Source organism: Rhinoraja longicauda, chromosome 33, assembly GCF_053455715.1.
Source record: "Rhinoraja longicauda isolate Sanriku21f chromosome 33, sRhiLon1.1, whole genome shotgun sequence".
In the NCBI taxonomy this organism is placed as follows: domain Eukaryota; kingdom Metazoa; phylum Chordata; class Chondrichthyes; order Rajiformes; family Arhynchobatidae; genus Rhinoraja; species Rhinoraja longicauda.
Window position 1 is genome coordinate 13575208 of NC_135985.1, and position 23179 is coordinate 13598386.

Below are 23179 nucleotides of genomic sequence, written 5' to 3' on the forward strand. Positions count from 1 at the left end.
ATCATGTGCCTATCTAAAAGCCTCTCAAACACCACAATCCTATTTGCTTCCACCATCACACCTGGAAGCAGATTTCGGCACCTACCACTTTCTCTGGGGGAAAAAAAACTACATGTCCCACAGATCTCCTTTCGACTCTCCCCCCGATCGTAAACCTATGCCCTACAGGCTTCCACATTTTCTCCCTGGAAAAAAAGATTCTCTCTGCCCCCATGTATACCTCCCAAATTCTATATACTTCCATCAGGATTCCCATTAATCTCAATTTTAAGAAGGAATTCCGGGGCAATTTTTTACTTAGAGGGTGGTCCATCTTTGGAATGAGCTACCAGAGGAATCTACAGAAGCGATACAATTACAACTTGCAAAAGACATTTGGACAAATATTGAGTGGAAGTGCTCGGAGAGCTAATGGGACTAACCCAGAATACTAACAGTCGACATGGAGGCAGGGCCAAAGGGCCTGTTTCCACGCTATATAGCTCTATGACAATAGTTCTATAATCTTTCAAGATACTCCTTTAAAATAAACTCTAGATTCTGCCTTTGCCCCCTATGCTGTTCAGAACAAAATCTTTGGTTTCAAAATACTCCTGGGAAACATATTCCGTTTTTTTTTGCATCGTTAAATATAAATGGAAGTTGCTGTAATTGCATTCATCCAATTCTGCATTTAAAACCTTTGTGTTTAGTTGTTTTTTTGTGTTCTGTTTATGGAGATGTGAGCTGTGATGGTACATATCGGACATAAAGTTTTTTATCCTGCATTATACTGGTAGATCTCTCCAACTCTGATCTGGTTGGAATGGTCACCCATTCCTTCTCTCCTGAGATACTGCCTGACCCGCTGAGTTACTCCAGCATTTTGTGATACCTGATCTGGTTGGAGATTTACTGGAATAGAAATGTTATAAGAACGTCCATATTTATCGGATAGATTTGAATAACAATTTATCATATAGATTTTAGTGACTGTCTTAAACTTGCTCCTTGTTTGAAACCGAAACATAGTATCCAAATTTGCAATTTTCTCAAGCACAACTTACATGTATAATTAATAGTTTTAGATTGCTGATCAATTAGACTTTCACTAATTAAGTGTTCTTCTAGGCAAAGCCATCAGCCCATCTGATCTTTTTGACGATCCATCTTACATGAACACTCAGAATCCCCACCCTTCCACCATGATAGGAGTGTCTGGACAGGTACCTGCTGATATACACAAAGATGGGTATAATAAAAGTAAGTTTATTTATAAATCAACATGGTCTTTATCTTCATTACAGAAATTAAGTTTACTTCCACACAGCCACTATTTTGGAAGTATCTTACTTTGTTGTATGCCTAAAGCAATGTTGAAGCTGAATTCAGAAAATGTAAAAAATGAAAGACATTTAGTTCAATTACTTCTTTCTGTCCATTTCTCACATTCAAGCACTGCTGCAGTGTCTGAGAAGTTGACACCAAAAGCTTGTTCTTTCTTATATACAATCAAGAGATTCAGATACACTACATTTCAGCACATCAAGAATTATTCAGAAATACTGTTCTCCGGTTAATGTTCTTTACTCCGTTCTTGACATTTGCACTGATTTTTTATTTGCAAAAAACTTCCTTCTTTGGAGAGAAGTGGGAGTAGATTTGCCTCCTGTCCTACGATCCTGCCCAATGTAAAGAAAGACTGAGTCGAGTATGTAACAGGGATTGAATCTACAGCGACATACGGTGTGGAAACAGGCCCTTCAGCCTGCTCCAACAACCATGCCCCATCTACACTCGTCCCAACTGCATACGTTTGGCCCATATTCCTCTAAACCAATCTTATCCATATACCTATCTAAATGTTTCTTAAACACTACCTCCTCTGGCAGCTTGTTCCATATACCCACCACCCTTTGTGCAAAAAACTGTTACCCCTCAGGCTCCTATTAAATGTTTCCCCCCTCAACCCCATGTTCTCTGGTTTTCAATTCCCCTACTGTAGGCCAAAAAAACTGTGCTTTTACCCGATCTACTGTGCCTATGAATTTGTACATCTCTAAAAGATCAACCCTCATCCTCCTGCACTCCAAGGAATAAAGTCCGACCCTGCTCAACCACTCCCTATAGCTTAAGCCCTCGAGTCCTGGCAACATTCTCGTAAATCTTCTCTGCACCTTTCGAAGCTTGACAACATCTTATAACATAGTGACCGAAACTGAACACAGTATTCTAAATGTGGCCTCACCAATGAGCACCGGAATTGGGACATCGTGTTACAGCTATAACTCTGAGCAGATACAATAGTGGCATTTAAGAGGCTTTTAGATAGGCACATGGAAGTGGAGGGAATAGAGGGATATGTATTATGTACAGCCAGATGAGATCAATTTCACTTGGCATCATGTTTGACACAAACATGTAGGCCAAAGGACCCATTCCCATGCCTGCTGCTCTATGTTCTATACAAGTTGTTGGCAAATCCATACTAAGAGCACTGTGTGCAATTCTGGTTGCCCAGCTATCAGAGGAATATCATTAAGTTGAAAAGGGTGTAGAGAAGATTCACAAGGATTTTTACTGGGACTGTGTTTAAGTCACAAGAAGAGGTTGAATATGCTGGAGCTGTTTTGATTTGAACGTAGGAAGTTGAGGGTGACCTCATAGGTGCGTAACATCATGAGAGACAGAGACAAGGTGGTGGTTACAGTCTTTTTTCCCAGCACTGGAGAGTCATTTGTATCATGCATGAATGCCATTTTGCTAGAGAGGGTCAAGTCCATGGATCCCCGGAAGTATGCCATGCAGAGAGATAAGGTAATAAACACAGTATATGGCGTACTTGCCTTCGTTGGTCAGGGCATTGAGTCAGAAAATCATAGAAATATGCAGAACAGAAACAGGCCATTCAGGCCTCCATGGAACTGATAATTAATATATTTCCAACCCATTCTAGCAAAATGACATTCATGCATGATACAAATTACACATTATTAATAATCTTATCATTATTTTCTATTTTGTGCAGAAGCATTCAGTGATAAATGTGGATATGTGCATACTTCAAGCGTCTTAAAATTCTGTTGAAATGTGCAATAAAGAATGGGATTGTAATTACCAGAAGAATGAACAATAGTTATAAAGATGAATGCCATGTAGAAAATTCATCAGCTTTGTTAGTAGTGGCCCATCTGTGGTTTGTTCTTGTGATTCCCACAGGAAGAGGCTATCACATTTCAAGTAAACTGCATGTTAATAGAACCCTTGGTCTGCAGAGTCCAGATGGAAATTAAGACATGAAATTAGATCATCTGGACAGTGCATATGAAGCATCTCGTTTACAAGCAAGGATTTGCTGAAACCTCCAGGTTGAGAAGCAGCCATTTCTGATTTCAAGCTATAGATGCTGCAGTGATGTTGTTTTGTTTCATTAGTATGAAAATAGAGTATAACAGCCAGAAGACATACTGTACAATGCAAATTATATCTACTGTAGCCTGTATTCTACAGGATGAGTTTTCCTGAAATAATAATTGATATCCATTGCGGTTATCTGAAATGATCTGCAAATTAAGTGTCTATTCTATTTGACTTTGTGATTATATGGAACTGATTATAGTCAGTTGATTGACTATTTGATTATAGCCTGTCATAATGCACAGATGAAATCAACAAAAAAGGAATACTTATTTTAAAGAAATAGCACATGAAACTCACAGTTCCGATCAGCTCTGAGGTGATCTTTGAAATCTAAAAGAATCCATGCCCAAACTTTAAAAAAATTAAAGCAACATAGAACTGTTTAATCTCATTCAGGTGCACTTTTTGTTTATCCTAAATGTTTATTCTGATAGATGCGAGTGACTAAACAGGTGTTCTTGAGTTGGGGTGGGGGAGGGTGGGAAGTGGTCAAATACAACGGAGCATTTCTAAAATTTAGTTCCAAAATCTGCAAGTAACAGATGGGTCTTAATTCTTCTGTTAATCTGAGCAGTCAGTAGTTCATAAACTCCTAGCATTGTGCTCTGGTTGAACATAAAATGGTGAGTTGAAGAAAATTAAAATCTTAAAATGCAATAATCTTAATAATTGTAGGAACAATCTTTAAGCTATTTTTCATGAAGTTTGGGTCCTCACTGGTTGAAGCAAAAGGTGCTGAACAATATTGCTTCTTTTGGTGTTTTAACTTAAAAATTCAATTGGTTCCTTAAACCCTTTGAAAATCAATATCAACTGTGCAGACAATGAGTTAATTCTTAAATCAATGGTTAATTTTTGTTTAATCTCAGATATAGCAATGTCATTTTACTTTGCAATATTTGAATAAGAATGTCAATGTTTATAACCACAGTCACAGGATCTGAGCTAAGATTGAGTAAAGGAGAAACCTTTACAGACGTTGATGAACTTGTAGGATTTTTTGCCACAGAAAACAGTGGAGAGAAAACTGCTAAATATATTTAGGGAGATAGATAGATTTCTACTTGTGAAAGGCATCAAGCCATATGGTGAGAGTGCAGGATTCGCTTTTGTAAGATTTTATACTCTCCATCCATTAGGAGCCATATAATCTTTTTTATTGAATTCATGTTTCCATTGAATATTTGACATTTATTCTTCTTTCTTGATTTTTCACTTACTATTTTTTGACTCCTCACCTACCACTTGATATTCTCTTTTGTCACGCCCCACCTGCTTTTGGTGTGTGTGGTGTAATACCACTTAGCCTCATTATTCTCTTATGTCTTTATTCATCCATGGTATCGATTCACTGAAGCTGCACAAAACAGCTCAGCAGCCAAAAGTTCAGATGTGGTCCCCATGCCTGTGACTCACTCTTCCATGAGAGAGCAGCTCATGAAGGAAATCTGGTATTGCGGAAGGATGAGCAGACAGGAAGCTGAGAGGTTGCTGATAAATGATGGTGACTTTCTGGTGCGGGAAAGCATGACAACACCAGGACAGTATGTACTGACTGGATTGCAGGGAGGACAAGCCAAGCACTTACTCCTGGTGGACCCTGAAGGCATGGTAAGATTTAAAGGCATGGTAAGATTTAAAGACAAAGTACTGCTTTTTGAAAGGAAAAATAATGACACGTGCATTTCAATTTTTTTAAGTTTATTATTGTCACATAGCAAGGTATTGTTTGCATGTTATACAATCAAATCAGATAATAATGTACATAAATGCAATCAAGCCAAACTCAAGATAATAGGTAGAGCAAAGGCAAAGATATAAAGTGTAGAATATGGTTCTCAGCATTGTAGCATACCAGTTCCATGGACAAGTCCAATGTCTCTAATGGGATAAAGGTGAATTGGACAGTACCCTAGCTTATGGAAAGACATTAGAAGCTTAATTGTCAAGCCTTGTTCCTTTTGTCGAAAAAAAAACCTATGCTCTATGGCACAATATTTCATTTCACTAAACCCAAATTTATTTGCTTAAATTTTGGAACCCAAAATTCTTTACGATCTTCAGATATCTTCATAAAAATCTTAAATGATTAATTTCTATAAATGTTTGACTTTCTTTAGCATAATCATATCCTTCCCATAGCATGGCAACCAGAACAATGCACAATATTCCAGGTGCAGTCGAGAGTCATAGAGTTATACAGCACGGAAAGACGCCTTTAGGCCCAATCAGGTATATTCAAGAACAGTGTGGGAAGCCAAAGAAGAAATTGTGAGAGCCCTGGCTGAGGGTTATGCATCACCGTTAGCCAAGGTGAGATCCTGGAAGTCTAAAGAGTGGCTAATGTTATACCTTTATTTAAGAATGAAATACCTCAGAACTATAAACCGGTAAGCTTGCCATCTATGGTAGGTAAGTTAATGGAGGGATTCTAAGAGGGAAGATATCTATTTATATATATACATATATATATATTTGCAAAGATGGGGGTGAATTAGGGATAGGCAGCATGGGTTTGTGCATGGGAGATCAGTTGGGGAATGAAGAACTAGGGGCATAGTCTTAAGGTTAGAGGGGAAAGATTTAATAAGAACATGAACGGCAACGTTTTCTTACACAGAGTGGTACATATATGAAACGAGCTGCCAGAGGAAGTGAAAGAGGCAGGTACAATAACAACATTTAAAATACATTTGGCCAAATACATGGAGTGAAAAGCTTTAGAAGGATATGGGTCCAGAGTCAAAAAGCTATAAAGCATGAAAATAAGCTCTTTGGCCCAACTTGTCTGGGCTTGTCTCATTTGCCTGTAGTTGGCCCATATCCCCCTAAACTCTTCCCATCCATGTACCTGGTCAAATGTCTTTTGAAAGTCATGAATGTATCCGCTTCTAGAGGATCTTCTAGACATTGTTCCACACATGGACCACTGAGTGAAAAAGCTGTCCCCGAGGTCACTCCCACCTGAAACCTATGTCTTCTAGTTTTAGAATACACTAATCTGGGAAAAAGTCTAAGACTTTATTCAAGCCCCTCATGGTTTTATATATTTCAATAAGGTAACTTCTGAGCCTCCGAAGTTCCATAGAAAAAAAGTCCCAGCCTATCCAGCCTCTTCCTGTAACTCAAGCTTTTAAGTTCCGGTAATATCCTTATGATTCTCTTCTGTGCCCATTCCAACTTAATGACATCCTTCCTGTACCTAGGCAAGCAGGACTGCACATAGTACTCCAAATAAGGTCTCACCAGACTCATCAAATGCAAACAAATATTACTAGCTTAGATGGGCATCTTGGTTGGCATGGACAGGTTGGGTCAAAGGGCCTGTTCCCATGCAGTATGACTCAAAGACTAAGAGAGTTTCTAATTGTTTTTAATCATTGTCATTTCTGTACTGAATATAATTCATACCAACAGCTAACAAGTTGTCAGTTTGAGTCAATTGTTTTTTTCACATCTAATTTAAAGTTCAATAATATTGATCTTATTGTTTTTAATTACCTTAAACCCAGAAATGTATTCTGCAGTCTTTGCCAGGCAAGATTTTTAATTTTAAAGCACATTGAATTTTGCATGAGATTACTTTTTATTCAGTTTACTAAATGTTTGCACCATTTCTTATAAAGGTGAGAACAAAGGACCGTTTATTTGATAGTGTCAGTCATCTGATCAGCTACCACGTGGATAACCAGCTGCCAATTATCTCATCGGGAAGTGAACTGTATCTTAAAAAAAACGTCTAGGAGAACAAACTTCAAATTAAGAGACTTTGCTTTCAGTTTTAGCCACTGCACCTGTTGGAATGTTAAAAAGCTCGGCTGTATTAAAGGAAAGCCATTCACTATCTGTGTGCAGTTTCTTTCAAGAAATAAAATTTTCAGATGCAATTGTCTTGATCACTTTGCACTTCTGACTTAAGTATTTATTAGAAGTGGATAGATAATTACTTTACTGTCATTGTACACAATAGATAATATTTTAGAGATATAAATCATGAAATAATGAAGTGTAACTAATACAATGTGTGAATGTTTAATTGTTTATTTCTGAGCACACTGGCTTCAAGAACAAGCATAAGCCAATCCTAACGAACTGTAGACCACAAAAACGTGCCTTGATTCTATAGATATAATACTGCATATATACATGGTTTTTTTACAAACAAAATCCCCAAATGATTTTGCTACACATAGGTTCAGTGTTTCTTTGAAACCAATTTCACTGCCTTGAAACTGAATTTTATCCAAAAACCCTTAGAAAATGGAATGGAACTTGGTATTGTTTTTCTGTACCAATACCGTTTGAATTTCAAGTACCAATTCCATTCCTGCTTTATAAAGCACTTTACCAACTTGGGGCTTTACTATTTTCTGTTCTCTAATGTTAGAAGATTTATCACATGTGAATGTATATATTTATGCATATTAAGTCAAACTTGAGTATTTCTAATGGAACTTAATTTTTCACTTTCAAATTACATGGTATACTAACAAATTGAAGCAGATAGAAAAATATCTTTAAGAACTGTACAAAGTTATACATCCTTTTGTAAATGATAAAATATATATCTTAGATAATTTTGGAAATGGCTTGTTATAAATGCATCTCCTCACTATATATCATTAAGAATAATTAATAGTAAATAGGAGAATAATATTTTAAAATATTTTTGGCTGGTTTCAACACTGGAGTACAATATAAATTTGACTCTTTTTCATCCTTTTATCAAAGCATGGTACGATTGTGAAATTTTTATTATTGCTTTTATCCATGCCTGGCAGTTCAGCTTCGTGCCAAACTTCACAGAATGAATACAAGGTATTTCCATTGCATGATAAGTCCATCCACACCCAAGTGTTTACTGCAATTAATAAAGTATTTTTTAATTCTGAAAAATATAAATGTTGCATGATTATGAATGCAATGTGTCATTTGTAAATATTACAACTGTGCAGCCCCGCTATGCACCTTTGTGAAAAATAAAAGATTATTTTATTCATTGCTACTTAACAGTTCCTTGTGTTATCTTCCCTTTCCATTTTTTCTTACAACTTATAGGCTATTTCTTCCATGCTGGTTCAAGTGCATATCAGTCCTGTTTCCCACTTTGTTCCCAGCAACCTATTTTTTTTCTCCAAATATTCACCATTTCCTGCAACAAAATAGTTTTATAGAGTCTAGATATTGTGGACTGCTGTATTGTTCTAAGCCTTTAATATTCTAACAATGTGAAATAAATAAAATGGTGCTCGACATGGGCCAAATGCAGGCAAATGGGACCAAACCAGAAAGCCAAGTTGATTAGCATGGACAAGTTGGGCCAAAGGGCCTGCTTCATTGTACTTCATTTTCCTGGCTTTATGAAAGACTTGATGGCATAATGAATTTTGTAATGTAAGAAAATAACTGCAGATGCTGGTACAAATCGAAGGTATTTATTTCACAAAATGCTGGAGTAACTCAGCAGGTCAGGCAGCATCTCAGGAGAGAAGGAATGGGTGACGTTTCGGGTCGAGACCCTTCTTCAGACTAAAGAAGGGTCTCGACCCGAAACGTCACCCATTCCTTCTCTCCTGAGATGCTGCCTGACCTGTAGAGTTATTCCAGCATTTTGTGAAATGAATTTGGCAATAATGATTTGCTCCTGTTCTTTTCTCCTGAAATAACATTAAATTATGTTATTGAATTAATTCAATATTAAACACCACTTTGAGCATTTATTATGAATCATCAGCTGAATTTCCAAAGGCTGGATTTCTTCACTATGTATCTTTTCACCCATTATACCAATATTTCTCCCTCTAGTGAAAATAGTAAATCATTGCAAATACCATCTCACTACTGAGGAAATTTATCTCTATTACCTTGTCCACAGTCTACATATCACTGGTACTATTTGGATCCAATTAACATTTTTGTCTGTACTTATGTGCCTGCTGCAAGCAAGATATTCATTGTACCTGTACTCTGCCGTACTTGTGTACGTGACAATAACCTCGACTTGACTTGAGGTAACACAACAGCACAGATTTAATGTAATTGGTGAATAGATTATAATTATTTTCAAATCAGAGAACATGGACACAGGCTTTTTGGGCAAAACTGTCAACAATTTTCCCACCACTGATGTCTGGCCGAACGGTCTTGTACCTGGCTTATCCTTGCTGCTCTTATTAAATACCAGTACATTTGCCACCATTCAGTCTTCTGGAACTTCACACATGGCTAGGGCTGCCAACTTTCTCACTCGCAAATAAGGGACAAAAGGTGACGTCAGCGCCCCACGTGACCTCACTCAGCCAGCGCCCACGTGCTCCTGCTTCACCAATGGCGGCCGCCAGGGGCCGGGAGGCGGGTTGCTCCACAACTTCCGTGAGGCGGCACCCGGGCCTCCACTGTCCGGGCCTTCAGCGGCCCCCGGCCAACACGGTCCGGGCCTAATTGGGGACAAGGGCGGTCCCATACGGGACAAACCAATTTAGCCCAATATATGGGATGTGCCGGCTAATGCGGGACAGATGGCAACCCTTGTCACCCCTGCCCCAAAAGAGATCCCAGTGATCTAGAAATCTAAATCACTGCCCCCTGCACCAACTCCTCAACCACACATTCAGATCCCCTATCTCCCTGTTCCTACCCTCACTAGCACGAGGTACTGGAAGCACCCAGAGATAACCACCCAAGAAAGCCTGCTTTTCAGCCTCCTACCCAGTTCTCGACACTCACATTGAAGAACCTCCTTCCTCTTCTTACCCACGTCATTTGTGCATACATGCACAAATACTTCCGGATGCTCACCTTCTCGAGTATGCTCTGAAATCGGTCTGAGACGTCTTGGACCCTGGCACCAGGGAGGCAACACACCATCCAAGAGTCTCGCCTGTTGCTGAAGGCGCTCCTCAGGTTGTCCAGTGTGTCATGGAGGGGGTGAGCTTCGGGGTGCCATCTATCTCACTCCCAAATAAGGGACAAGGTGACATCACTGACCTGCGCCCCACGTGACCTCACCCAGCTAGCGTGCACGTGCTCCCTCTCCCCCAATGGCAGCTGCCCGGGCCTGGAGGCGGGTTGCTACGCAACCTCCGTTAGGCGGCGCCCAGGCCTCCGGGCCTACACTGTCCGGGCCTAGAGCGTCCAGGCCTACAGCATCCGGGCCTACAGCGCCCCCCTGTGCCTAATACGAGACAAGGGCGGTCCCGTACGGGACAAACCAATTTAGCCCAAAATACAGGATGTCCCGGCTAATACGGGACAGTTGGCAACCCTACTCATGGTTAAAGATGGTGTAAATATCACTGCAAGAGCTCCTGCAATTTATTCCCTAGCATCCCACAATGTCTGAGGATGCACTTGGTCTCTGCTCAGCCCCCTAGCTGAACACTATCATGTCAAAGCCTCAGCACTTATCCTTAAAACAGAGCACGTGGATCTCAAATAGCCTTTCCCAAAACAAGCGCTCCGCCATAGCTTCACTTCTAATTGGCTACTGTGCCTCTCATTGAGCCAAAGAACGGTGCCCCTTTAACCTTTCCCACAGATGCTCTGATCAGCCTTGCTCGAAATACACCAGCTCAGCTTTTCTCTCAACTCCTTTAAACCACCCATTCCTGCTCAGATCTGCCCTCTAACTTGAAACACACCCAAAGACCATGGGGTCAGGGAACTTAATACACGAAAACAGCAGTGTACTACAACCAGCAAAAGTTGCAGACATCAGCTGGATGGCAGGATTAGGTCAACTACACCCTTAATTGACTGGCATGAACACCACAGTCATACAGCTACCTTACGTTTTCACCTCTTTGTGGCTGCAATCATTTCCATCTTATATTTGGTAGCTCTCAGGAACAAGAATGACTGGCTTCCATTCTAGTTCTGTGGGCTCCAACGTAAGTGATGAGGTCAATGTGGATCCCATGATCTTTCAAAGGTGGGTGGCTAGTCGTTTGGTGTTGTGCTCCTTGTCATTTACAGGGCTATGTGCTTGCAATACAATGCACTTCAGTCTGAAGAAGGGTCTCGACACGAAACATCACCCATTCCTGACCGGCTAAGTTACTCCAGCATTTTGTGATAACATTCTCAATACCACTTTCATTGCTCCTTCTCCAGTTTAATTGACCATGGCACCAGTGGCGGCATTGCAGTCTTTCAAGGTTTTAATCTTTTATGATTCTTGAATCAACAGCTTCCCTCTGCTTTCATAGCAAGTACCAGCACACACTCGTGATGAAACTCAAACTAACAAATCTAGTATAGCTGCAAGAAGTCTGATAACACATCTATTTGTGATAGATGAAAACACTTGCATCTATCTCCCGCCCCCCAGTATATTCGGAGATAGACACAAACTGCTGGAATAACAGCTCCACAGGCAGCATCTCTGGAGAGAAGGAATGGGTGAAGTTTCGGTCGAGACCCTCCAGCATATTGTGTGTTATGCCAGGTTCCAGCACCTAGTCTCTTGCACCTCTATTTTGCACTCATTTTTCTCTCTCTCCTTAACTGTCTTTGTAAACTGGATAAAACCCACCACAGACAGACTCTTTCCCAGAAAGACTCTTCAACCTGAACTGTTAATCAATGTTCTCCTCCCCTCTCCGACGAGAGTTCTGACTCAATCTGAAGAAGGGTCTCGATCCGAAACGTCACCCATTCCTTCTATCCAGAGATGCTGCCTGAACCGCTGTTACTCCAGCATTGTGTGTAAACCAGCATCTGCAGTTTCCCCTCCCTACTCTGCAGCCGAATATGTTCGACATCACCGGGTGCCCACCCTTTAGATGAGCCCGCGGCCAACGGACGCCCGCTCTGTCGATGAGCCCGCGGCTGGTGGGCGGCCACGCTTTTCCCGCGGCGCTCGAGCGCCAGCTCCTCCAGCCTGTGGGGACCTGCGGCACCGCGCAACCAAGCCCGCTACCGGAAGTCCCGCCCATGCAATCTGATTTGAGAACCATCCGTTTCAAATCTCGGTCCTTCCTTGTTAGTGGCTGCACCCGATGTCGATCATCCAACGTTGGGTTGTCAAGTTCGGTTGCACTGGTGGCAGTTGTTGCTCTTGTGGACGTTAATGGAGGAGCGATGAGGCTGAAGGATGAATTGTTCTCATTGATATATAACCCAGTCACCAGGGCATCTATTTACACACCAGAATGAAAAGACCGCTGTTTGCAACGTTGGTTTTAACGTTTGGTAAGTTTCAGTAATTTTGAGTATTGTTGCTGTTGGAAAGAACATTGACGAATCAGCTTCAAACCACATAACTAACCAGCGTCAGCTTTAGACGTTGGTTTATCTACTTGTGTTAACAACACAGCAAGGCTGCAGGCCAAGTTCCCAGTCGTTTATTCAATGAGTTCAGATTTTATAAAATGTATTTTAATCAAGCGTATGAGTGGTGGAAAGAGATCCACGAGGATTTAATGTTTTTATCAGTTTGTAAATATATATATTTGGATATCTTGTATCTTGTGGTCATCACTTCCGAAAAGTCCACCAAGGACTATACTGGAAGTATCCTATACCCACTAGGGTATATGTTACTCATTAAAAATCAAAGTAGTGCTGTCTATATAATTGTAATACAATTTACAAGGCAACAAAAAAAACCTCCTTTATTAAGTCTTAAATAGGATGATCTGGTTTAAACACATCAAGTGTTTGAAGTGGGATTTGCCACTTTTGGGTGATGCCTCAATCAATAGAATCCCAACTTTAGTATGTTCCATTGCTTTTATCATTTTGAATGTCACTTGTCATCAGATGAATGTATTCTGATACCATGATTGAACAATTATTATCAGCATCAGCCAGAGGAAGGGTGCATACCTTACAAACCTGGAGTGAACCGAGGCCAAGGTTAAATTATAAATATGCCTTAGTATAATATATAATCTGGATGATCTGAAGTTCATGGAGGGTGAAGCATTGGAATATGTTTAAGAGGGCATTCAAGGTGTTTCACCAACAGATTGCTGATGTTGTATAACACAACATGTGAGCATGTATAATCAATGTTACTATTGTTATAAAATGTAATTAGTTTTGAAATTTGGTTGAGTGATCTGGTTTATGATTTGATTTTCAAATGAAATAGTTGGGATTTTATTACATTATTAGGTTTGTTTTACCAAGTCATCTAAGATGTCCATAGACTTTGACAGTGCGACTTTGCCAATCCAACATGAAGAGGAAGAGTATGACAAAGAAGATTATGAACGAGAACAGGAGGTAAACGCCCAACCCACTTCTGCTTCTGCTGCATTTCCTATCTTTTCTAAGATTCATTTTCGTTTAATTGAAATTCACACTTGCACAGACTTTTACATCATTCGGATATTCAATAAGATCAAGACTTATCCTGCATCTCGTCCACATTTCTGCCAGAGTCCTATGTTGCATTTGATGTTGTAAAATCTTATCAATTCCAACCTTTTATGTGTATTTAGATTATCTATTCCCCTCATGATCTTATACACTTGTCTATGATCACCTCTTATCCTTCCATGCTCCAATGAATACAGTCCAAAAGTGCCCATCTTCGCCCTATAGCTCAGGCCTTCAAGTCCTGACAACGTTCTTGTAAATCTTCTCTGGACTCCAGCTTAACAACATCTTTCCCACGGCTGGGTGACCAATACTGAATGCAATACTCCAACTATGGCCTCACCAGCCTTGTACAGCTGTAACAAAATATCCCAACTTCAGTCCTCAATACAATGATAGATGTAGGCAAATGTGCCAAAGGCCTTGAGTTATTCTTAGTTCTGGGTACATTGGTTGGAGGAAACAACCTCTTTATTTCTACCGCATTAAACTTGTTCAGCATCTTGTATGTCTTCATTAAATCACCTCTTATGCCAGCCTTTGCTTATCCCAGGGATCAACTTAGTAAATCTTTGCTGCATTGATTCCAAGGCAAATATATCCTGCTTTGGATACAGATTTTAAAGGGATATTTTACTGGAGCCCTCCTGCAGTAAGAGTCATTGTTTTATTCGCCTTCTGAATTACTAACTATGTCTGCATGCTTAATTTCTGAATATCATAAACCAGCACAACTCTGTACTCCAGCACTTACTAATTTCTCACTGTCACCTTAAGAAAAACACAATTTTTATAATCTGCGATACAGTGTGCACACATCTCTTCCTATGTTTTATTCCAACTGCCAATGATTAGTATTACTGTATAAGTAAAGGTAACCTTTATCCTAGAGGCTCGCTTGTGGTCACAGAAAAGCCTGTCTGTTCACCAGACTCTGGAGTCCCCTCATCATTATTAGGAAAGGATTCCATTCCGAACACGGGCATTGCGTACTTTTCATTGTGCACTCTAGCAAGAAAATATGACATTTGGTGGAAGTCTAATTGATATCTATTTGATTGTTATACTGATGTTTTATTTATTGTTTTTATATTCAGCTACACCAGCTGTTGATGACCGGTCTTCCTGATGATATGCTCGAAGACAGCAGAGAAATTTCTTCCCCAGAGCTGAATTACTCTCGATGCAGTGCTAATAGCAGGTTTTTAAATAAAAATTGTTCCATTTCTTTAGAACTATGTTTATTGTTAGTGTTAGTATTTAAGCTATTAATTTAGTTGAAGGGTTGGGTGTGGAAAGCAGACAACATTTCACAATAGCTGCAATTATGAAGTAGAGGAGAGAAAAGAAGTGATAACTACCGGGGAACATTAAATATCGGGAAAAACAATAATCCAGACTCAAATATAAAATAAAATTCTTTCTGATATCAGCATCAATATTGATTAGAAGGCAAAAGAGACTTCAGATGCTGGAATCTGGAACAAATCGCAGGAAGCTAGAAGAACTCCGAGTCAAGCAGCATCTGCCACACCCTGCATCAGGATGGGGGGGGGGGGGAGAGGAAGCATTGTCGTTGGATAGCAGTATAAAGGGGATAGGGTCAAGGCTGGTACACGATGGTGGAACCAGATGGGAAGGGGCTGATGGGCAAATAGAACCAGGTGGTGGAAGGGACAGGAAAGGTGAATGAAGAAAACAAGATGGACAGTTGAGTGTGTGTGGGAGCTCCTACGGTCCCTTCCCCAACTGGTTCCACCTATCGCCTACTAGTCCCAATCCCACCCCCAGCTGATTCCATCTGCCCACCATCCTTGCCCATCTGGTTCCATTTTGCACCTCATACATATTTCACTTATCCATCCCACTGCACGTTGCTATATGTTGGCAATCTTTTCTCTTCCTGATTTGTTCTCGTGCATAGTTTTGATCCAAACTATTGACTTAACTGCTTGCCTCTGATCTACTGAGTTCTTCCAGCATTTGATATTGGATTAGACTATTTAAAAAAGCTTAAGTCTAATGAAAGCTATAAGCAGTGCCTGTTCAATCTATTGGAAAGTGTGGTTCCTGCAGGGAATCTCCCCCAGCTATAAGCTAAAGTGTCATGTTTTTTGATGTATGGGAAATGTCAAGCCTGCATGTCTTATTGCTCCATCTATTGCACTTGAGTTTCAACTGATTGTATCTCTGTATGATACATCTGATCTGTCTGAATAGCATGCAAACAAACCTTTTCACTATACCTCAGTACAGTACACTATACCTCACTATACCTCACTTAAACCTATTGAAAATGCTTGTTTAATTTCTTCTTTTTCATTATTTTTTCCAGAGGAGAGCAAACCTGGGGGCAGAAGAAAAATTGGAATGATCGAGATGCAAACAGCAGTCTGACAGATAAAGTTAGTTATTCAGCCGAAAATCCAGTACCTAATGGGCAGAACACAGTAAGTTATGTATCATCAATAAAGTTTATTTCAGTGCGTTGAAATTAGAAATTTTGGATCTGGATAAGAAAAGCATGTTGTTTTTTTATTTTATATATTGATGCTATACTGACCTGTAACCTGTCAAATTTAAATCCAGGTTTTACAAGTTTTTCTATTTGGATATGTGAATATTTTCAAAATGTGAATTGCTCATTTCAAAATGTGAATTAATGCAGAGATTGATTCTACCATTAGTAAATTTGATAACTATTGTTTGTTCCTGTAAGAGTAGCATTGCAATTCAAATATTTAATTCATTTTCAGCACCGAATGAAACCACATTAAAATCCAACCCTCTATTTCTTTTGGAACTCTCAGACTAAATTGTGTCTGTTATACAGCATAAACCAAAAGGCATTTTAACTCACCATGTTCACACCAATTAGTGGACACCTATCTGTATAAATCCCATCTTCCAGCACTTGATCCATAGCGATCAATGCATGGACGATTCAAGTGCTCATCTGGACACTTCTTAAATGCTGTCAGTGACTGTGCCTCCACCACTCATTCAGGCACTGTACTCCAGGTATTTGCTGCTCTCTTTTTGAATAAAATCCCCTGAGCATCACCGCTAAATCTCTTGCCCCTTAGCCTAATTAAAGTCCTCTAGTTTTATCGCCCCATATAAGGGAAAAAGTTTTGAGGTTTACCTTATCTATACTCATAATTTTATATACCTCAACTACCCTTCTTAACCTCAGACCTAGCCTTTCCAGTCTCTCTTTGTAACTGAAATACTCCAACCCAGGCAACTTCCTGGTGCATCTCCTCTGCACATGCCCTTGTGCTATCACGTCCTTCCTGTGGTGTGGTGATCAGAATTGCATGCATTGCTTCAGTTAAGCTCTGACCAAAGATACTAGAGGAGCAAGATGAACCACTCCGTCAAAATCGCTTATACTGAAGTGTAGTACGCAAAGGAGCAGAACGTCCGCCACTTTAGTAGGCAAAACCCACCGTTCGCTATGCCTCTCGTAGTGTAATCAGTGTTTTGGGGGAACTATGTGTGATGTTACCATAATGCAGAAAATATCTCGGCTATCAATTCAAAGATTTTTGTTATTTTTCTTTTTAAATGTTTCTGCCTACTAAAATGGCACCATGACATACTACGTTTTTAGATAGACCACTCAACCCTAAAAAACGTAGTATGTCATGGTGCCATTTTAGTTGGTCAGAGCCAAATAATAGAGGGCCTCGGGGACCGACGGCCGTCGGCCCTTCTGGAGGACATGCTCGCCCTTATGGGCGGCCACCCGCCCTGTCCGTTTTGTACCTCCGGTTCTTGGGGGGGGGGGGGGTCCTGTGGCGGTCCCTGGGGATCAGGCCACTCCTTGGGTCAGCCCCCTCGTCACTTGATGGACAGGCGTAAGGGGTTAAAAGCCAGCCCGTTGGGAGGCGTGGCTCATCCCTAGGTGGACTACGCTGTGAGCAGGAGCTCACGGCCTAATAAAGACCTTTATCCAAAACTGCCTGGCGTCCTGCCTTTTCTCTGGCCTCCGCCAGGCCACTACACTCTGCTCTATTATCTTTGGCTCTGACCGATTTTTTAAATAACACTTGAGCATATACTCCCTACTCTTGTTTCAGTGGCACCAGTAATGAAGGCGCGCATCTTATCTGCATCCATAACCACATTATCTGCACTGCCACCTTTCTACCAATCTTCATGAACGTATTGATCATGTCTTCAACAGCAAAATCCAAATCTTGAATGCATCAGCAAATATTCCCGCACCAATTGTTGTGTAACACGACTTGTTGAAGGCATCCAATCAGAGAAACAACCCTCCACCATTATCTTTTGTCCCCTATTACCAAGCCAACTTTAGATCCAATTTGCCCTGCATTCCCATGGCACTTTATCTTTTGGACCATTGTTTAAGGCCTTCCTGAAGTCCATGTAAACCACATGTTCTGCTCTGTCTTCATCAATATCCTTTATTACTTATTCAAAAACGTTAATTCTGGTCGGACAGGAACGACCCTTGACAAAGTTATGCTGGTTATCTTTCATTGGTCCCTGCTTTTCCAAGTAATTGTAAATCCAGAAGCCTAGACTTTTTTCTAATAGTTCCCCACCTACTGATCTATGCCTCACAGGTCTGTAATTACCAAGCTTTTCCCTGCTGCCCTTCATGAAAACAGTGATCACATTTGCTGTCTTCCATCATCTGACATCTTTCTTATGACCAGTGAAGGTTTAAAAATCTCAACCAGGACCTCAGCAATCTCTTCCATTTCCTCTTGTAGCAACCTGAGGATTTATCCACATTTAAGCCCAATAAGGCTTTGAGTTTTTCATTATTTATGGAGACTTGTACTCGAGATTTGCTTTTCCCTTCCTCAAATTACAAATCCAATTTCCTTTGTGAATACCAATGAAGAATATTTGTTGCGGACCTCGCCTATACCTCTGGCTTCACACTCAGATTACTGTTGTATCTAATTGCACTATTTTTGTACCTGGTTATTCTTTTCTTCTCAATATACTTACAAACTCCTTCGGAATGATTATTCCTCTTTGTCAATGATGGTTCATGATCCCCTCATTGCCTTTCTTATTTTCTTTTTAAGTGTCTCCCTCCAACTTTCATTCTCTTTATGGATCTGCTATATGCTTCCTTTTTTCACTTCATCCAATCCTCAAATTCGTTGACATCATGGGTTCCTTGTACTTAAACTACCCTTGCAAAGTGCCTGTTGACCTCAAACTCTTGCTATTTCTCCTTTGACTGGTTGTCACTGTGCAAATGTAGACTTAATTACAAGTTGATGTTTTCCAGTCTACTTTTGATAGGTCTTTCTTACTTTAATGATGGCGTACAAATGCTTTCATCAATGGAAATTGATCCCCAATAGTTTGTGGTCCCTGTTGTGAACATTGACATTTATTGTAAACTGCAGTTCTATATTTAAATCCATGCATTTATCCTAAAATGTTTTCTTTGGGCAGGGCTACATTGAAAATGACCAATACCAGAGGGACTATCTGTGCAATGCTGAATATGAACAAAAAAGAGATCATGAACAGCAGGATAAGAGTGAACCAAATCTCAATGGATGGAATCAAAACCACAGGATCGATGAATGCCAGTACACATATAAAAGTAAGGGCCACAATTTCCCTTGTGTGAAGACCAATAATGAGCACTATGTAAGTGGGAAAAGCTACGAATCAAATTATTGCCAACTGCCTAATTCCTATTCTCCGTTTGACTATCACGACTATGTCACTGAACCAATTGAAGAATTCCATGACCAGTTGGAGAAGATGCCAGAATACCCTGGAAGTGAAAGGGACCAACCAGAACATTTACAGGTAGCTCATCTCTCTTTGTTCATTAAACACAAAGTGCTCTCCCACTGAAACCTCAACCACTCGCCCTGCCTCATTTCCAAATAGTGCATCCAGTGTTTCCCCATCTATATATTGATTCTGAAAACCTCCGTGGAACTTCCTTCATCAATATTTGCTGACTGGATAGTATGCAATAAAAGCCTCACTGTGCAATGCTGAATAAGGCATGTGACAATAAACTAAACTGTAAAATGGATAAACATAACAAATGAGTTTAGGTACACACTCAAATCTATTGTAGTAGAATCTGTTGTAGTAGGCTGATGTTTTGCCTTGTGATTCAGATCACATTTGCAAATCATTGATTTGGTTATTGGCTTAATATTTTCCATTACTATTTTTTGTTAAATTTATTGCCTGGCCATATGAACTGCATTTCTTATTCTGAGTATTTTTTAAAACATTTGTAACAAATGTTACATATAAACATTGTAAAATAAAAATTCAAAATGTGTTGCATTTTATTGGTCAAGAATGTAGTTAAATTTGCAAAGTAGCATTTATACAATCATTTATGATATAGAATATTTTAACATTTCATCAATATTTTCTGTTTTCCTTCTGCAGCATTTTATTTCAAATGAAGCTGCTGAGCTATACAAAGTAAAATATAATCCTTATCCTACTGCTCATGCACCTGGAGGGCCTTATAAAACAGATGAAGACCAAGGTGCAGGCAACAGATTTGAGGAACAGCAGAGCAAGTTCCTGGATAGTGGAGAAGGTCAGAAATTATTTTTAGAATTTTGCATTTTGGATCTCCAAACAAAGAATATATCCAGTGTTATTCAAGTGCTTACAAATGAGTTGAGGTAAAGGCAGAAGAAACAGCTTATCTATTATACATATTGCTGTTTGCATGAGATTGATTGGTGCATGCAACTAGACTAGTGTGTTTCATAGAATCGTGCAGCACAGAAATTTGATGGTTGGTATAGACAGGGCCAACTGAAGGGCCTGGTTCTGTGCTGTATGACCGTGACAATTGAAATTTCACTGCTTTATCTGAGTTGAAGTTAATGCTATCATTTCAGAAAATTAGTTAATACTTTTAGCTAATTAACCAGATAACATAGTTTGTTATTCACATTCTAACTATAGCTCAAGGCTTGGTTTAGAAATGTATAATCTCTGAGATGGAGGTTTACCTGCAGAAGACTATGATAATGTATTCAGAAATCACCAAGAATTAGGCAAATAGACTGGTATAGCTACCAAAATGATTATTTTAAGGGGCTCCATAGATCATCGCTGATTTTCCAAGTGATGTTGGCTGTGCTCCCTGTCTGCCCACTTGGTGGGAACTTCAGGATTCAGGATATCTTTATTTGTCATCCAAAAAACAAGTCTTTTAGACGAGATTTCGTCACCCACAGTCCAACAATAAGAGCAATAAAATAAGCAAATTACACAACCCCAACCAACACAAAACACAACAAAAAAAAGAAACATCCATCACAGTGAGTCTCCTCCAGTCCCCTCCTCACTGTGATGGAAGGCCAGAATGTCTTTTCTCTTCCCCTGCCATTTTCTCCCGCGGTCAAGCTGTTGAGGTTGCCACGTTCCAGGCCACGCCGGACGGTGAAAGGTCCGCAGCGGGCCATACTTGGTTGCCATACTCCCCGTCCAGAGCCATAGCGCACAGAAAAAGGCTCCTCTGCCCACAACTGTACTAGTCACATTTGAGTGCACTGGGTCCATTGTTTACTATGTCTTGATGATTCATGTCCAAATGGTTTTTATCTGCCTCCCCACCAATTCCTCACTCGACACATTCCACACGCTATCCTTATGTGAGATAATTCTCCCCTCTCAATTTAAACCCATGCTCTCTGTCATGAACACCTCCATCACGGGGGGATAATAATCTTTTTTAAATCTGTGCGGTCTTCATTTGATATGTCTCTATCAGGTCACTCCCCAAGCTACACCTGCTCAAGTCACCCCTTAGAATTTCTGGTATCCACAGTCACTTTAACCATGCCTGATTCTGTTATCTGCGCTCACTTGAAATTGAGATTCATGGGAAATTTTATTTTTCTACTGTGTAACATTTAAAAATAAAGTCAAATAAATATGTATGGAGCATTAATAGAATAACTTCCAATAATCCAACACGTCTGCATGGAGTTTCACTGTATATCAAAACCATTCAAAATTAGCAGCTTCAAATTCCTGCATATGGAAGGATATGGATCACATGCAGGTGGAGGAGATTTATTTTATTTTATTTGGTATCATGTTGGACCTAAACGTTGTGGATAAAAAGGCTGTTTCTATGCTGCAATGTTCCATGTTCTATTTTCATAGCTTGTTAGATTTTTGCATAAGGGATCTTGTATTATACTTGCCTTCATGGTTACACAACATTTATAGTTGTAGAATCATACAGCAGGGAAATAGACCCTTTGCCCCAACTCGTGCACACTCACCAGGTTTTGTACCCTCAACAATCCTTGACCGGACTTTGCTGGCTTTACCTTGCACTACACGTTATTCCCTTATCGTGTATCCATACACTGTAAATGTCTCGATTGTAATCGTGTATTGTCTTTCTGCTGACCGGATAGCATGCAACAAAAACTTTTCACTGTACCTTGGTACACGTGACAATAAACTAACCTGAAACAAGTCCCTTTTGCCTACACTTGTCCAAAATTCATTTTAAAGTTTTCCTATTCATGTACCTGTCTAAATGTTTTAAACATTGACATTCTACCTGCATCTAGAGCTTCTCCTGGCAGATGTTTCATATATGTGTTAAAGTGTTACCTCTATTCTCTAGGTTCCACAGAAGCCCATCGGTTTGCACAGTTACAAATACTTTATAATGCACGAGGAAGGAAGTTAGAAGAAATGCAACACAAACAAGAGGAATGCGCCCGTGAAATTAGATATTCAAATCACCAACTTGCAATGACCAAAGGTAAAAGAACAACTTTACTATTTTGCAGGTGTGAAATTATTATTATTTAAAAAAAAGATTATCCACCATTCTTGGGTATTGACAATATGTTGGTACATTATTGTCATATAGGTCAGTCTGAAGAAGGGTTTCGACCTGAAACGTCACCCATTCCTTCTCTCCTGAGATGCTGCCTGACCTGCTGAGTTACTCCAGCATTTTGTGAATAAATACCTTCGATTTGTACCAGCATCTGCAGTTATTTTCTTATACTATATGTTGGTACATTGCTCAGCGCTCATGGTAAATTCCCAGGAATGGATTTGGTACTAAGTGGGTAATTTTAGCATTTTATACATACATAGAAGTTCATTGCTGACCGATGCTGCTTCATTGAGAAGCTAGAGCATGCCCATCATCTCTGCTAATTGTCGCTGGTGTGCTGCACATCTGGTATGAACCACTGCCCTTCCTGTTGTTGTGTGTTGCTGTGCTGCAAAGCTGATGTCACCGCCTGGGGCTCTTGCTCTTAAGCTTGTTGCCGCAGGATAACTCTCCAGGTTGGGTGAGTGCTGTGCAGCCAAAGAAAGAGAAGATGCAGCTCTGCAAGAAGAGCTTATGAGAGAGACCATAAGACCTGGGCAGTATGTCCACGGGGAGTAGCTGCTGCTGATGCACCACACTCACTGTGCT

The 23179-nt window shown here is 40.0% G+C and overlaps 2 protein-coding genes across 5 annotated transcripts in view; both read left to right on the top strand.

Moving 5' to 3' along the window:
* LOC144608887 (SHC-transforming protein 1-like) overlaps positions 1–7983 on the top strand; it is an 89064-nt gene extending 81081 nt beyond the window's left edge. For both annotated transcript variants that reach the window (XM_078427105.1, XM_078427104.1), the window contains 3 exons: positions 1111–1242; positions 4757–5010; positions 7026–7983. In XM_078427105.1, the coding sequence (XP_078283231.1) occupies positions 1111–1242; positions 4757–5010; positions 7026–7142 (503 nt within the window). In that variant the 3' untranslated portion in view covers positions 7143–7983. The remainder of the gene's footprint in view (positions 1–1110; positions 1243–4756; positions 5011–7025) is intronic.
* A 4472-nt stretch (positions 7984–12455) lies between these two features.
* cep152 (centrosomal protein 152) overlaps positions 12456–23179 on the top strand; it is a 38553-nt gene continuing 27829 nt past the window's right edge. For all 3 annotated transcript variants that reach the window (XM_078427337.1, XM_078427338.1, XM_078427340.1), the window contains exons 1-7: positions 12456–12591; positions 13519–13629; positions 14823–14926; positions 16061–16175; positions 19177–19542; positions 20149–20305; positions 22367–22507. In XM_078427337.1, coding sequence (XP_078283463.1) covers positions 13543–13629; positions 14823–14926; positions 16061–16175; positions 19177–19542; positions 20149–20305; positions 22367–22507 — 970 coding nt within the window. In that variant the 5' untranslated portion in view covers positions 12456–12591; positions 13519–13542. The remainder of the gene's footprint in view (positions 12592–13518; positions 13630–14822; positions 14927–16060; positions 16176–19176; positions 19543–20148; positions 20306–22366; positions 22508–23179) is intronic.